Raw genomic sequence first — 15,612 nt, 5'->3', positions numbered from 1 at the left:
AGCCAGGATGGTCTCGATCTCCTGACCTCGTGATCCGCCCACCTCGGCCTCCCAAAGTGCTGGGATTACAGGCGTGAGCCACCGCGCCCGGCGATAAAATTATTTTTAAAGCTGTAATTTATCATTTATGATAGCTCTGCTGTTGACCATTGACTGATTCCTGTTTGCTTCTGTAAATATAAATATATTAATATAAGCTACAGTACGTATCTTTGTCTTTACATCTTGTTTAAGTCTTAGAGTTCTAAACATAGAATTAGTAGGTATGAATATTTCAAAGCATTTACTATAAAGCTCCAAATTGCTTTCCAGAAAGGTTCTACTGATTTCTTTCCCCTCTGACAGCATATGAGGATACCATGTCTGATGACGTTTACATGAGTCTTAAGTTGGTGTAAATAACTGGGGAGGCTGCCTGGCAAATTTTATGTTCATGCACCTTCCAGAGTTCTCTGAACGGGTTGCCCGTTTTCTTTTGGGCTGTATATTTGGGTTAAGAAGGCTCCTGCATTAAGGAAAAAGTCAAGATCAAAGCAGATTTTGGATATTTTAGCAAACTTCCCTGAAATCTTTGAAAACATACTTTTTCCTTCAGATGATAGGAGTAAACGAAATAGTAATATTTAGAGTCTGTCAGCACAGGGTGTTTCCTTTCCTGGCCTTCATTGCCTTCTGATCAAGGAGTTTGGGCCGACACAGTGGCTCACACCTGTAATCCCAGTACTTTGGGAGGCCAAGGTGGGTGGATCACTTGAGTTCAGGAGTTCAAAACCAGCCTGGCCAACCTGGTGAAACCCCTTCTCTACTAAAAATACAAAAATTGAACCAAAGGTGTTGGTGCACGCCTGTAATCCCAGCTACTTGGGAGGCTGAAACAGAAGAATCACATGAAGCCGGGAGGTGTGGAGGTTGCAGTGAGCCAAGATCGTACCACTGCACTCCAGCCTGGGTGACAGAGCAAGACTCCATCTCAAAAAAAAAAAAAAAAGGAGTTTTCATCAGGATGGTGGTGGGGAACGAGCAGCTCCTCATTCTGACTGGAGGCCAAGAGTGACTTACAATGCTCACGAGTAGGATGAAGACAAGCAGTGGCTCAGTTTGCTTTTGTGGAAACCTGGAGGGCTTGACCCATTCTAGCTGGGGCCTGGGCAAGGAGAGGTTGGGGAAAGCAGGGTAGAAGGGGAGGGTTCCTGCCACAGGGATTGTCAGCTCGCAGGGCAGTAGTCGTTAACAGAAGGAAGTCACGTTACAGGTGGGGCTTCTAGCCTCTCTCGAGGCCATTAGTTGGCATTAAGGCCAGGGCTGAACTTTCCAGGCCTCTCTGAATCAGAAGCGGTAACATTTCTCTTCTGGGGTGTGTGTTCTAGGCTACCTCGGACCTGAACAGCTGCCTGACTGCCTAAAAGGCTGCGATGTGGTAGTTATTCCGGCCGGAGTCCCCAGAAAACCAGGTTTGTGTTTGAAAGCCTTGTCTGGTACCTCCCCACTTGAAGATGTGGGGATTAAACCCATTTTCTGTTAAAAGTGGGTTTAATCCAGTTGCTTTTTCGTAGGGAAAATGCCACCAGCTCCCGTTGCCTGTGGGGTAAAGGTCACATCTCTTTGTTGGCCTAGGATCAAAGTCGTCTTGCCATTTCCCTGTGCCTCTGTGCACAGACGCCGTTCCCTCTCCTCAGCGCCACACTACCTCGGGGGTTCTTATTAAACCTCTATGGTCCTTCTAAGATATTGTCCTCCCCGCTCCACCCACACAGACCTCACTTCTGGCACTCATCCTGCTGGATCGTTTACCCTGCAAGAGAGACTGACTTGAAACGGGGACCTTGAGTGGCTAAATTTCCTGTAACAGCTGACGCTCAGCACATTCTGCCTGTCTGGAAATTTGTGGTGTTCTCTGTTAACATCTCATATTGGATCATTTCCAGGCATGACCCGGGACGACCTGTTTAACACCAATGCCACGATTGTGGCCACCCTGGCTGCTGCCTGTGCTCAGCACTGCCCAGAAGCCATGATCTGCATCATTGCCAATCCGGTGAGTGTGGCAGCGCCCGGCCCTTGCAGCTGTGGCAGGCGCTTAGGCGCTGACAGTGCGTGGAAGGCTCATGATTTGCAGCAGAGGCTGCTGATGTGCTGGGGAGATGGGGGGGTACACAGATGAAGGGGCTGAGATGGAAAGGTCGGGTGCACTAAGCAGAGGCCCGTCCGTGCGTTTCCTAAGGACCCCTTCTGGCATGAACTGAACGAGCGTTGGGAGCGTTGTCACAGCCGCGAGCTTTGGGCAGATCCCATCTCTCTCTGCTTTAGTTTCCTCACTAAAGAGAAATCCATTCTCAAGGCTCCTTTCGGCCGTGATTGTGGTGGCCCGTTGATTCCCTTTTTGACACAGTAGCTCCTACTTACCCGGGGCAGTATGTTCCAAGAGCCCAGTAGGTGCCTGAAATTGTGGAAAGTACTGAGCCCTGTATGTACCATGTGTTTTCCTAGGCATACGCACCTATGATAAGTTAATTCATAAATTAGGCACAGTGAGAGATTAACAACAACTAATGGTAAAACAATCATTACAAGAGACTATAATAAAAGTTGTTTCTTTCCTTTTAGTCAGGAACTTTTGCCTTCTCGCTTAAGGGAAGTACTTAATGACTTCTCTGATTTCTCCAAATCGCCAGCATCACTACTCTTGCGCTTTGGGGCCATTATAAAGTAAAAGAAGGCAACTGGAACACAAGCATTGTGATCTCTCAACAGCTGCTCTGATAAACAAGATGGCTCCTAAGTGACTCAGGGACAGGTGGTGTAGACGCATGAGTATGCTGGGCAAAGGGTTGACCCCTATCCTGGGCGGGATGGAGCCAGAGTTCATCCTGCTACTCAGGATGGCATGCAGTTTTTTTTGTTTTTGGTAATTTTTTTTTCTTTTTTTTTTTTTTGGCTCTGTTGCCCAGGTCGGAGTGCAATGGTACGACCTTGGCTCACTGCAACCTCTGCCTCCCGGGTTCAAGCGATTCTCCTGCCTCAGCCTCCTGAGTAGCTGGGATTACAGGTGCCCGCCACGATGCCCAGCTAATTTTTGTATTTTTAGTAGAGATGGGGTTTCACCATGTTGGCCAGGCTGGTCTCAAACTCCCAGCCTCAGGTGATCCTCCTGCCTCGGCCTCCCAGAGTGTGGGGATTACAGGCATGAGCCACTGTGCCCAGCCGGTTTAAAACCCATGAGTTATTTCTTTCTGAAATTTTCCATGTAGTAAGTTCAGACCTCAGTTGACTGCTGGTAATTAACACAGCAGAAAGTGAAACCATGGATAAGGTGGGACTGTCTGCATTCTCCTCAGGATTTCCATTCCTGGGCCTGTCGTCCCCATCCCTTCACTCACAGTCGTAGACACATAGAGCCCCCAGGCCCCACTCACTGGATTTTGCTTACTCTCAGAAGCGTTGAGTGCCACGCCCTCATTGAGGGCGGCCGTGGTTCCCCAGCTTGACCTGCTGGGCCTTGTGCTCGTTTAACAGCAGCCCCCTCACTGCTCCTTCCCGGCAGAGCCTGGGTCCTGGTGTCTGAGGATGAGGATCGATTGAGGTGAAGGGGCAGGGACCGTGATGTCACTGAGAGGTGTGGATGCCAGCAGGCATGCAGAGCTCGTGCTCCTGGCCTCTGAGGGTCCTGCCTTCCCCAGAAGCTCGCCCTCCTCAGGGTGGTGGGTCACAAGTAGAGAGCTGCTGTTCCCTTTGTTGGTGAGCTAGGCATTGCCTGATAGAAACCTTGCCGTCATGTCATCTTCTGGTGTGCCGGGTGATGCGTTCAGCACTCGCCCTGCATGAAGTCATTTAGTCTTTACAATGACTTCATGAGGTCGTCATTTCTCCCGCTTACAGAAGAAAAAACTGGGTCCCGGGGAGTTAGGATGACCTGGCCAGGGTCGTAGCACAGAGGGAACAAGCTGCCAGTGGACCTGCTTCCTTGGAGCACACAGCCACTGTGCGCCGCCCTCCCATCAGGAGTGGCCCTACAGCTGTGAGTCCCGGCCGCGTGGAAGGTGGCCTGTGAAGGCATCATCACACATTTCAGCTGAAGGGCCACCAAGGGAAGAAACATCCTCTACAGTTAAGGGTTTCTTTGTTCACGTGGTGTGGCGTGTCCTTTGTGGCGGGTGGCTTGCCAGTACACAGTTATCAGACAGGACAGGTTAATGTGGCGTCTTTGGACTAGTTAGACCCTTGGGAAGGTCTGACAAAAAGCCTTTTTCCTTCTGTGGCTTGGCCCTGCTCTTAGAACCCAGGGCAAGCCACGCCTGTCTCTTGGATGTCCTAGGTTAACTCCACCATCCCCATCACAGCAGAAGTTTTCAAGAAGCACGGAGTGTACAACCCCAGCAAGATCTTCGGCGTGACGACCCTGGACATCGTCAGAGCCAACACCTTTGTTGCAGAGCTGAAGGTAAGGGCGGCGTGAGTGTTGCTCAGGTGACCTTTCTGAACTTCTCCCGCCACCTGTGCTCATTTACGGGCATGGAAGACACCAGGGCCTGCCCAGGTCGCATGTCACTTGGGGGTTTTCAGTGTGTTGAGAGTTCGCCCTCTTGGTGGAAGCAGCCCCCATGTTTCCTGTGGGTTCCGGGCACCTGGCCCCAACCGGCGGCAACTCTGGCCAGCGTCTGTCTCCCGGCTCTCGCTGTCTTCCTTCTCGCCGAGAGCACTGTGGGTTCACAACCTTCTCTGGGCTTCTCAGTGGCTGGACTTGGACGGGGCTCCCCCAGTCCTCCCCTTTCTCCTTCCCACTGAAAACTGGTCCTAGGTGGATTTACCTGCTGGCCACTAGATAAAGGGTGGGAAAATTAACAAACATGAAGAACTGAGGAAAGTGGTGGAAGTCCCAAAGTATCAGAATTGTTGTTGGCCCTGGTCCCTGGCACTGACTTTTTTGGGTTGCCTGTGGTACCTTACCCTGGAGAGTCCGGGCCTGGCCCCTTGGGCTGCTGGACTGAGACTGAGCTGCTGGCTGTGGCTTGAGGTCAGCTTGATTTGGTGCCAGTGCCGGGCCTGGAGTCCTCAGTGCGTTACACAGCCTGCTTTCGACTCGCTTCCATTGTGGAGCCTGCAGAACCACTTCCTTTGGCCCCAGAAAGGATTCCTCTTGAACTTCAGCCCTTTTCGTTCTGATGGCAGATATGAGGTTATGCGCACGGCGTGGTGGGAAGTGCACACGCAGCACCCTCGGCCTCCATTTTACTCCTGAGTGCCAGACACATCTGCTTCTGCGGAGTTAGAGGTGCAGACACGGCAGCACGTACCTGAGGGCCTGGTGCTGGGGCTCTGTTACAGGTGTGGGGATCAGAGAGGTTCGAAAGGCATGGCCCCAGGCCTTGGAGTTCCATGGAATGGGAGAGAGACTTGAGTCCGAGAGACAGTTTAAGCCAGGCACGGTGGCTCATGCCTGTCATCCCAGCACTTTGGGACGCTGAGGTGGGAGGGCCACTTGAGACTGCAGTGAGCTGTGATTGCACCACTGCACTCCAGCCTGGGTGACAGAGCAAAACCCTGTCTCTTAAAAAAAAAAGAAAAAAAGACAGTTTGAGTGAGCAGGTGGGCACAGGTATGTACAGAGTTCCCCTGGGATTGCCACAGTCTGGAAGTGGACACACCAGGCAGGGTACCACCTCCCACCTCCAGAGGCACAGCCCCTGGCGTCCTGGAGGCAACAGAGTTCATTCTCGTGGGCTCTCAGGGCTGGGCATACCCCAGGCCCTAGTCCTGCCCTGTACCACAGCTGCCACTAGCTACTTGTGGCTATTTATGGTTAAATAACATTAAAATTGTATCCCTCTTCCACACAAACCACATTTAAGATGCTCCGTGGCCACATATGCCTCCTCTGTCCTCACAGGAAGTCCTGTTGGGCAGTCCTGTCTCAGCCTTGAAGCTTCACTGTTAAGAGTTGGGGACAGGGTACCTTGGCCCTTGTGAGATCCCCTGGCCCCGCCTCCAACAGTGAAGTGGACTGTCATTACCCCCGGCTGCCTGACCTTCTGGAAATTTCCTGTATCATATCAAGAATGCATATCAATCCTTAAACTTCCGATGGCTGGTTCCTCCCTCATCCTCTCACCTGCCATATTCCCTTTCAACATGACTCCAGGACCTCCCAGGCCAATGCCACGTTCCCCTTTGCTGCAGAGCTGCCCTGTCCCCTGTCTTAGCACGCACCATTGGAACATCCATTTCTGGGAGTCTTGTATTCGAGGACAGGCCTCTGGAAAGCAGGGCTGTGTCCCTTCAGCCCTGTGTCCCTGGTGACCGCACAGTGCCCGCACCTGTGTGCTTACACACAGCCAAGCTAAACCTCTCAGGTCTTTGGTCCCCAGCTCCATGAAGCTGATCCTGCTTTGCCTGTGCATGAGACTGATCCTCCCTCTCCCAGGCCAGGCTCATTTCCCAACCTAGGGCTGGGCTCTTGAGCGGCCATGGCCATCGGGGCAGGTGGTTGTTCCCTCCCTGCCATTACTCCCACCAGGTTATTGTCTGTTTTAAGAAATACTTGGTTCAGCCGGGTGCAGTGGTGCATGCCTGGAATCCCAGCACTTTGGGAAGCCAACACAGGAGGATGACTTGAGCCTGGGAGTTCAGGACCAGTCTGGGCAACATGGCAACACCCCATCTCTACAAAACATTTAAAAAACATAAGTTGGGTGTGGAGATGTGTGCTGCTTCAGAGGCTGAGGTGGGAGGATGATTGAGTCCAGGAGGCAGAGGTTGCAGCCAGCCAAGATTGTGCCACTACACTCCAGCCTGGGAGATAGAGAACCTATCTAAAAGGAACCTGTCTAAAAAGAGAACCTGTCTAAAAAAAACAAAACAAAAACCTGGTTCACAGATTCTTGGGGGTGTGGTACCTCCAGGTTAAGAAATGAGCCTGCCTCGAACTGTGGTGTTTGGACCCATAGAGTCAGTTTGTTCTTTCTGTCTCGATCACTGTTTAAGGCGCCAGACTTCTCACCCCTGGGTGTCCTGGAATGGGTTTGAATTTTGCTCCGTGGGGCCTGAAGAAAAGGGAATTTGGATTGTTCTGTGTGGGGAGGAGTCTGGGTTTGTGCCTGGGGAGTGGAGCCGGCTCTGGGAAAGAGGATGCCAGGCCTGGCGGGGGGGCCTCTGCAGGGGGCAGCATCCTCCTGTGCCCATCCCCAGCGGGCACAAATGCTCACTGTGAACGAAGGACCTGTGGTGGCCTTGCCAGATGGCGGCAAACCCTCACGGCACCTGCTGGCGCTCATGCTCAGCCTTTTGGGGCACCATGGCAGGAGATCCAAGTGCGGCAGGGGCTGGACAGGGCGTCCTCCCAGCTCACTGTTCCACCCTGAGTTCTCGGGGCTTTTCCAGTGTTGCGGCTGTGGATGGCTGTGACATGTTTCATACTGAAAGAGCTTGTTAACTCATCCAGCTTCACACTTTGTTCACCAGGGTTTGGATCCAGCTCGAGTCAACGTCCCTGTCATTGGTGGCCATGCCGGGAAGACCATCATCCCCCTGATCTCACAGGTATACGCATGTGACCTTGTGAGGGGCTTCCAGGTCAGGAACCCCTTTACCAGGCCCTGCTCTGAGGCGGTCCGGGCAGACTGGAGAAGACCTGACCGTGCGCAGGGTTTTGGAATGGCTCCTGTTGTAGGCAGCCCCGCCCTTCTGCTGCAGGGTGGTGTCAGTCCTGGAGCGGAAGCTGCTCAGGGCCCCGCCGGCTCCAGCATGCAAGGAGAACCACTGTTGGGAACCTCACTGGGTTACTGGTTAGGCCGGAGTGGGCGAGGTGCTTTTTTCAAAAATGAGTCCAGGGGCCGGGCGCGGTGGCTCAAGCCTGTAATCCCAGCACTTTGGGAGGCCGAGGCGGGTGGATCACGAGGTCAGGAGATCGAGACTATCCTGGCTAACATGGTGAAACCCCGTCTCTACTAAAAATACAAAAAACTAGCCGGGCGTGGTGGCGGGCGCCTGTAGTCTCAGCTACTTGGGAGGCTGAGGCGGGAGAATGGCGTGAACCCGGGAGGCGGAGCTTGCAGTGAGCCGAGATCACGCCACTGCACTCCAGCCTGGGAGCACAGCGAGACTCCGTCTCAAAAAAAAAAAAAAAAAAAAAAAATGAGTCCAGGGCTGGACACAGTGGTTCATACTTGTAATCCCAGCATTTGGGAGGCCGAAGCGGGAAGATTGCTTGAGCCTGGGAGGTTGAGGCTGCAGTGAGCTATGATGTACCACTGCACCACTCAAGCCTGGGCGACAGAGCAAGACCCTGGCCTCAAAAAACAAATGAGTAGGGGACTCACGGACTCACCACACTTCCCAACAGAGTTGATTTGACTTTGTCTTGTTTTTTTAATGTTTTTATTATTATTTTTTTGCTGCTCCTTGTGGAGCAGGGCTACCCCACAGGCAGTGTGCCCAGAGTAGTGTGTCATTTTTCTGTAAAGGTTTTCTTTTTCTTCTTTACAGAAAACCTTTCCCATGCTTGGTGATGGGAGGGAGAGGAGAGGTCGGGAGTAGTGGGAGCGGGAGGCGGTGGGTCTGGAGTCGTGGGCTGGAAGCCACTCACTGACCCCACGCTTGGCTTGCAGTGCACCCCCAAGGTGGACTTTCCCCAGGACCAGCTGACGGCGCTCACTGGGCGGATCCAGGAGGCCGGCACGGAGGTGGTCAAGGCTAAAGCTGGAGCAGGTAGAGTCTTTGGCAGCCCCAGGGCTGGGTACCAGCGAGGCCCTGCAAGAGCTCAGGGTTGGGGAGAAATGCTGCTTCTCCCTGGGCACGGATGGTCCTTTTCGGTGTTGACTTGCAGTTGCCTGGTGGAAAATCCCTGTGTGAGAGGGCAGCTCGGCCTGCTTTGTGGGATTAAGAGTCATTTTCGAGGATGGCAGAGCCAATTCCACACCATTTATGTATAAGTAAAAAGAAATTAGGGGTGCTGACTGAAATTCTCGACTGTCAGGCTGGAAGGTGTGCAGGTTTCTTGGCTGGCGGGACGACTCACCTGGGCATCACGGTGTGGCGCCAGCCTGGCTGACCTGCCTGTGCCCCCCTAGGCTCTGCCACCCTCTCCATGGCGTATGCGGGCGCCCGCTTCGTCTTCTCCCTTGTGGATGCAATGAATGGAAAGGAAGGTGTTGTGGAATGTTCCTTCGTTAAGTCACAGGAAACGGAATGTACCTACTTCTCCACGCCACTGCTGCTTGGGGTACGTATCCGGGCATGGGTCCTTCTGACTGTGGAAGAAGGAGCGTTCCCTCTGCTTAAGCCTCAGGAGCTCTCCCCAGCCCTTTGTGCAGTAACCTCATGTCCCTGCCTGGCAAGCGCTGGGGTTTTCGAGGGTGGACGCACACCTGAGAAAGAAGAACTGGGAGGATCATGGACTGTGAAGGGCGAACCTCCCAGCAAGTGGGTCTCCTTCCCCGCAGTTTGACAGCGGGTGCCCAGCAGCCACAGGAATGTTGACTGATGAGACACTCCATCTCCAGGCAGCCCAGGGAGGCCTCCCCACCCTGCCTGAACACCTCCCTGTTGCTCCTTGTTAGTCTTGTTCTGACTGCGGGGGCTGCTAGGCCCAATTCCTCTTCCAGAGTGTGTCCTGTCCAGGGAGCCTGAGTCTTCAGCAAACAGAAACCCTTAGGTCTCACTCATACGCCCTCAAGCCGAGTTTCCATTTCTCACCTGTGGGCAGAAATCAGGCAGATGTGTGGTTGCCTTCGTCATGTGACCAGAAAGTATCATGACTCTTTGGACCACCCCAGGGCCTTTCTCAGAGATTCTCCAATGTGGAAAGATCCTTCAGCTGTGGTCCCAGGCCTTGGTGAGAGACAGGCACTCGACAGTGCAGTTCTGTCCTCGTGTCGGTGCAGGTGTGTGGTGTGGCGGGGCCTGCAGGTGAGACGCACCCAGCTCTCATAGGCCCTCGAGCCAGGGGAGGCAGTAGGAGAGGATTGAGTTGAGGTGAGGACTGAGGCTGTCGCCAGACAAACTGCTCAGTTTCTGGAGGTGAGACGGTGGCAGAGACATCTGTTTTTGCCAATGTCAGACATTTACCTACTTAGTGACACCTGATTCAGGTGACTGTGACAATGTTTTCAGTCCTTTACCAACCTTGCAGGGAGAGACAAAAACCAGAAACAGGCTCTGTTGGGGAGAATACGGTGAAGTGTTCCTGATGATTGAGTGCCTGGCGTCCGGGTGCTTGTCGCACTGTCCTTGTGTGCACCGAGGTAGATGGTGCTTGTTCTATAGCTAAGGAAACACGTTTGGAAGGTCAGTCATTGTCCAGGGTACTTTTCCAGGCAATGACAGTGCTGGGACCCCTGCCTGGCACCCTCTGACTCTGAGCCTCACACTCCCGACCGCAGCTCAGTCCCACCCACCCTGTCAGCAGGGTGCCCCCAGCAAGGCACCCAGAACCCACAGGTGTAGACAGACTCCTCGGCGGGACTGATGAAGCGACAAGTCGGGGTTTCTGTAACAAGCACTTTCCTGGAAACTTCATTTTAACATGTTCCCATCTCCCTCTGTCCCTCAGAAAAAGGGCATCGAGAAGAACCTGGGCATTGGCCAAATCTCCTCTTTTGAGGAGAAGATGATCTCGGATGCCATTCCCGAGCTGAAGGCCTCCATCAAGAAGGGGGAAGATTTCGTGAAGACCCTGAAGTGAGCCGCCGTGACGGGCGGCCAGTTTCCTTAATTTATAAAGGCATCATGTCACTGCAAAGCTGTTGCAGATAACCTTTGTATTTTAATTTGCTTTGGTGATGATTACTGTATTAACATCATCATGCCTTCCAAATTGTGGGTGGCTCGATGGGCACATCAATAAAAGCCGTCCTTGATTTTATTTTTCAAGGTCCCTTCTGTCAGTGCTGTGCTTTCTTCCCTGTGAGAGCTGACTATAGCGTGTCTGCCACCTCTTCATTACTAATCAGAACTAGATGATGTTTAACTTAGACTGAAGCGTGACGCTTTTCATCAGTAGCTTCAAGAAAGTCTAAAATGTTGATTTGTGGAATTGGACACAGTATTCACAGGTTACCTGTACGTGCTCCTCCCGTCCCTCCTGTTGGCACCCTTGCATCGCCCGGGCCTGATTCCTCTCGGGGGTAGTTCACCTCCACAGGGTCATAGTTCAGCGGTGAACGCCGGGCAGCCGTTTTCTGGCTAAGCAAACAGCACCTTTCTCTTTGAGCTTCCTCTGCTGACCTCTGTCCCCCTTGGGATTTCATCTTCTGACCGAACCCTGATGTTCAGTGGCAGAGACAGCTGATGGCCAGAGCTGTGGGGACACCAGGATGGGGGTGCGCATGGACACCCCAAACCCCAGCTGCTGTGTCAAGGCTGAGGACGCCGTGCCACCATCAAAAGGGGGTTCCAGGTTTTCCATCAGTGGCCTAAAGAAGGGACTTCGTCTTACTGAGGAGTGGGGAATTAAAGAGATTTGACTCCCTTTAGTGTTGGGGGCAGTCCATTCCCCAGACGCTGCGGCCTCTGAAGTGGAAACTGAAAGCTGCATACCTGGGAAGGAACTTTCTAGCAACAGGCAATGGCCTTCAGTGGAAGAGGGAGGGCTAGAGATGTGCCCAGTACTTGGATGTTCATCTGCCCACAACAGCTTTTTTTTTTTCAAAAAAGCTAAAGCTGAAATGGATTTTATCATAAAGGATCACATTGTTTTCTTCTACAAGTAATACATGTTCATTGTGTAAAACCCAAAAAGCAGCTAAAAAATAAAGCGGGAAAGGAACCACTGGTAATATTTGTCTTCTCTTGCATATTTCATAGGTTGAGAGAAGGAAGCCTGCTCTTCAGGTTATCTGCTACTGAACAATCCCAGCCCTCTCCAGTCTGGTGGTGGCTTTTAGGCTATTTCTGTTCATATCTCCTGACCCTGGGGGTTGTCAGTGCTCAGCTGGGTGGTTCTGTGCCCACAGCTCCCACTGCAGTCTCTGGAGGCTTGGCTGGATTGGAGCACGCGAGGCTGGGGTTTGGGAGATGCCCGGACAGCTGGCCTGTTCCCCGAGGTCTCTGGCCTCTCCTTCACGGGGCCTCTATAGCAAGGTCCACAGGTTCCTTGATGACTTGATTCCCATAGACAAAAGCAGAAGCTGCCAGGCTCTAAGGTTTGGGCTGAGAACTGGCCCAGCTTTGCTTGCACTGCATTCTCTAGGTTAGAGCAAGTCATAAGGCCCCCACCGACGTGGCAGGAACCACACAAGGGTGTGGCTGCGGGAGACCTGACCCTTTGGTGGCCATTTTTGGAGAGGAGCTGCCCCCCCCTACATCCTTTCACTGTGTATTTGCCCTTGTCACTTCTCTAAATTTTTCTTTAGAGACAGGGTCTCTGTCACCCAGGCTGGAGTGCAGTCATGTGATCATGGCTCACCGCAGCCTCCAATCCCTGGGCTCAAGCAATAATCCCACCTCAGCCTCCCCAGTAGCTGGGACTATGGGCGCCTGCCACCACACCCAGCTAATTTTATCATTTTTTGTAGAGATTGGGGACAGGGGAACGGGGGGACTTGCTGTTTCCCAGGCCGGTCCTCCCGACGTTGATCAATCCTCCCACCTCGGCCTCCCAAAATGCTGGGATTACAGGCATGAGCCACTGTGCCTGCCATTCTTTTCACAGCCGGATAACCTTGAGGGTGGATAACTCGGTGGTTTCGGTTTTCACTGCTGTAGAGAGCAGGACTCTGAGTGTGGTACTTTAGCGCTGTTTCCTCCCGGTGGTTCTGTGTGCAGAGCACTATGCTGGCTGTATTTGGGGTGCATTTACCATTTTATGGGATCCTTGCAACAACCCTGACAGGACCTGGGACTCAAGCTAGGTCAGGTTGTGTCTTGGTTGAGGGTGGTCACTACCTCTCCATATAAACCAAGGGGTACGCCTTAAGAACCCCCCAGAGAGTGCTCAGGATACTCCCACTGGGGTGGGAGGACTGCTTGAGCCCAGGAGCTCGAGGTTGCTGTGAGCTGTGATTGCGCCACTGCACTCCAGCCTGGGAGACACAGCGAGACCCGTCTCAAAAAAAAAAAAAAAGAAGAGGCCCATTTCTGGCTCCATCTCAGAAGTTCAGCTCTAGCATCCTAAAGGGAGGACCTGGAACCTAGAATATCCTAAATTCTTTCAGATGATGATGAAGGGGCCTGGAGATACCAGCTGTCCCTGGGCTATTCACCCTGTAGGCCTACCCCTGCCTTCCAGGGCTTATAGATGAGTCAGGTACTGAGAATCCCCAAGAAAAATGCAGAGGAAGTACTGTGGGACTCCAGAGGAGGGAGGGTTACTTCATGTCTTGGCAGAGCGTCAAGGAGGACTGCCCCTATCAAGATCTCTAGGAGGAGGGAAGAGGAGGAGGAGGAGATGGCATATGCTCTGGCTCTGCAGGCTGGGCAGGATTTCAACCAGCAGGGAGGGTGGGATGGGCGTCTTAGACAGCTGCCGGAGCAGACAGGCCGAAGAGCTTGTGGATGGCAGGAACAGAGCGTCCCAGGAGCTGAGCAGGATGGTGACACAGCGGCCAAGGCTGCTTACACTCCACCAAGGGCTGGTTGGTGGAGGAGTCTCATTGACCCTGGAGCCTGCTGCTGGACCTCACTTCTGCTTTTTAATTGTAATTTTTTTTTTTTTTTTTTTTTTTTTTTGAGACGGAGTCTTGCTCTGTCGCCCAGGCTGGAGTGCAGTGGTACAATCTCGACTCACTGCAACCTCTGTGTCCCAGGTTCAAGCAATTCTCCTGCCTCAGCCTCCCGAGTAGCTGGGACTACATGTGCGCCACCACCACACCCAGCTAATTTTTGTATTTTTAGTAGAGACGGAGTTTCTCCATGTCGGCCAAGCTGGTCTCGAACTCCTGACCTCAAGTGATCTTCCCGCCTCGGCCTCCCAAAGTGCTGGGATTACAGGCGTGAGCCATGACACCCAGTCCAGATTCTGCATTTTCTAGTCAGATTCCCAGAAATGTCTGAGCTGCAGGTGCACATGAAGTAGGAGCAATGTGAAGGCAGGGACCACTCGGACGCTGGAGACCAGAGATGGGGTGGTGGTGAGTAGGAGGGGAGATGACAGTGACATGGAGGAAAAACAGCATCTCCCAGCCCCATTTCTGCCACCCAGAAGTCCATCAGGCAGTTGTCAGTGTGGATTAAACCCACCACGCCTCTGCCTCCAAGCTACAATTATCCATCCTCCCATCCTTCGGGCCACCTCCTCACACAGAACTCCTGTCCCCCTCGGTGAGGAACAAAAGACTAGTGGCTGCATGTATGGTGTTAATGACCAAAATGAGGTGGCCAAGGCCTTTGCCATGGGAAGCCAAGAACCAGTCTTTGTTTTTGGTTTTGTTTTGTTGAAATGGAGTCTCACTCTGTCACCCAGGCTGGAGCGCAGTGGTGTGATCTCGGCCCACTACAACCTCCATGTTATAAGTAAAATGTTTATTCAGAAACAGAATGCTTGTTCCCCAGTACCACAAGGAAAAATCAGCATTTAGACAAAGAAGTTTTCTCAGTAAGGTAATTTTACTTTCTGCAGAAAGGGTGCTCCTTGCGGATGGAACAATGGCGAGAGCACACCTGAATAAAGGAGGGAAGCAATTTTTATCCTTTACGCAGCTTTTCCTTGCTACTGTGTCTTGTCTCCATTGGCTGGAGCTAGACCTTACAATTAAACTGAACCTGAATGGCTAACTTAAAACTTTTCTAAATAGATCAAAGTCATGGAGAACAAAAGAAAAGAGGAAGTTGCTTATGAAAAGACTTAGAAAAGTAATAACATTTCCTGGCGGGCACAGAGGCTCACGTCTGTAATCCCAGCACTTTGGGAGGCTGAGACGGGCAGATGACGAGGTCAGGAGATCAAGACCATCCTGGCTAACACGGTGAAACCCCATCTCTACTAAAAAAAAAAAAACCACAAAATATAAGCCAGGAATGATGGCACGCACCTGTAGTCCCAGCTACTCTGGAGGCTGAGGCAGGAGAATCACCTGAACCTGGGAGACAGAGGTTGCAGTGAGCTGAGATTGTGCCACTGCACTCTAGCCTGGGCAACAGAGCAAGACTCTGTTGAAAGAAAGAAGGAAAGAGAGAGAGAGAGAAAGAGAAAGAAAAGAAAAGTAATAACATTTCCAAAGTAATAACATTTCCAAATAAGGAAGCACAGCCAGCACAGATATCTTGGTTAAAGTACAAGAACATAGAATGTACTACGTGCCTGTGAGCATATGTAGCACAAATATGTTGGTTAAAGTACAAGGACATAGAATGTACTTATTCTCTTATATCTAACAGCTACATAGGATAGGGCTTAACAAAGAGTTATTAGCACAAAGCAAGGAGGTTTGAAGGACGCTAGTCTTTAAAAGAAATTATTTCTAACACTTATGATTTATTCTTTAACAAGAAGAGAAATTTTGAAGAGGAAACATTTTACTTTCTACACTCCTCCTCCCGGATTTGAGCAATTCTCCTGCCTTAGCCACCCGAGTAGCTGGGATTACCAGCACCCACCACCATGCCCGGCTAATTTTTGTGTTTTTAGGAGAGACGAGGTTTCACCATACTGGCCAGGTTGGTCTTGAACTCCTACAGGCGATC

General features: G+C 52.0%; 1 protein-coding gene across 5 annotated transcripts in view; it reads left to right on the top strand.

The window, feature by feature from the left end:
- MDH2 (malate dehydrogenase 2, NAD (mitochondrial)) overlaps positions 1-11,768 on the top strand; it is a 20,408-nt gene extending 8,640 nt beyond the window's left edge. For 2 of the 5 annotated variants that reach the window (XM_011976310.1, XM_011976313.1), the window contains 7 exons: positions 1,368-1,451; positions 1,926-2,035; positions 4,313-4,438; positions 7,456-7,533; positions 8,601-8,700; positions 9,063-9,214; positions 10,544-11,768. In XM_011976310.1, the coding sequence (XP_011831700.1) occupies positions 1,368-1,451; positions 1,926-2,035; positions 4,313-4,438; positions 7,456-7,533; positions 8,601-8,700; positions 9,063-9,214; positions 10,544-10,675 (782 nt within the window). In that variant the 3' untranslated portion in view covers positions 10,676-11,768. Of the gene's footprint in view, positions 1-1,367; positions 1,452-1,925; positions 2,036-4,312; positions 4,439-7,455; positions 7,534-8,600; positions 8,701-9,062; positions 10,294-10,543 lie in introns of those variants that run through there. The other 3 variants (XM_011976311.1, XM_011976312.1, XM_011976308.1) reach the window with 3 other exon arrangements.
- Positions 11,769-15,612: the final 3,844 nt, after the last annotated feature.

This window comes from Mandrillus leucophaeus, unplaced genomic scaffold (genome assembly GCF_000951045.1).
Source record: "Mandrillus leucophaeus isolate KB7577 unplaced genomic scaffold, Mleu.le_1.0 Scaffold164, whole genome shotgun sequence".
Taxonomy (NCBI): Eukaryota; Metazoa; Chordata; class Mammalia; order Primates; family Cercopithecidae; genus Mandrillus; species Mandrillus leucophaeus.
This window is presented reverse-complemented; position numbering and strand designations above follow the sequence as displayed.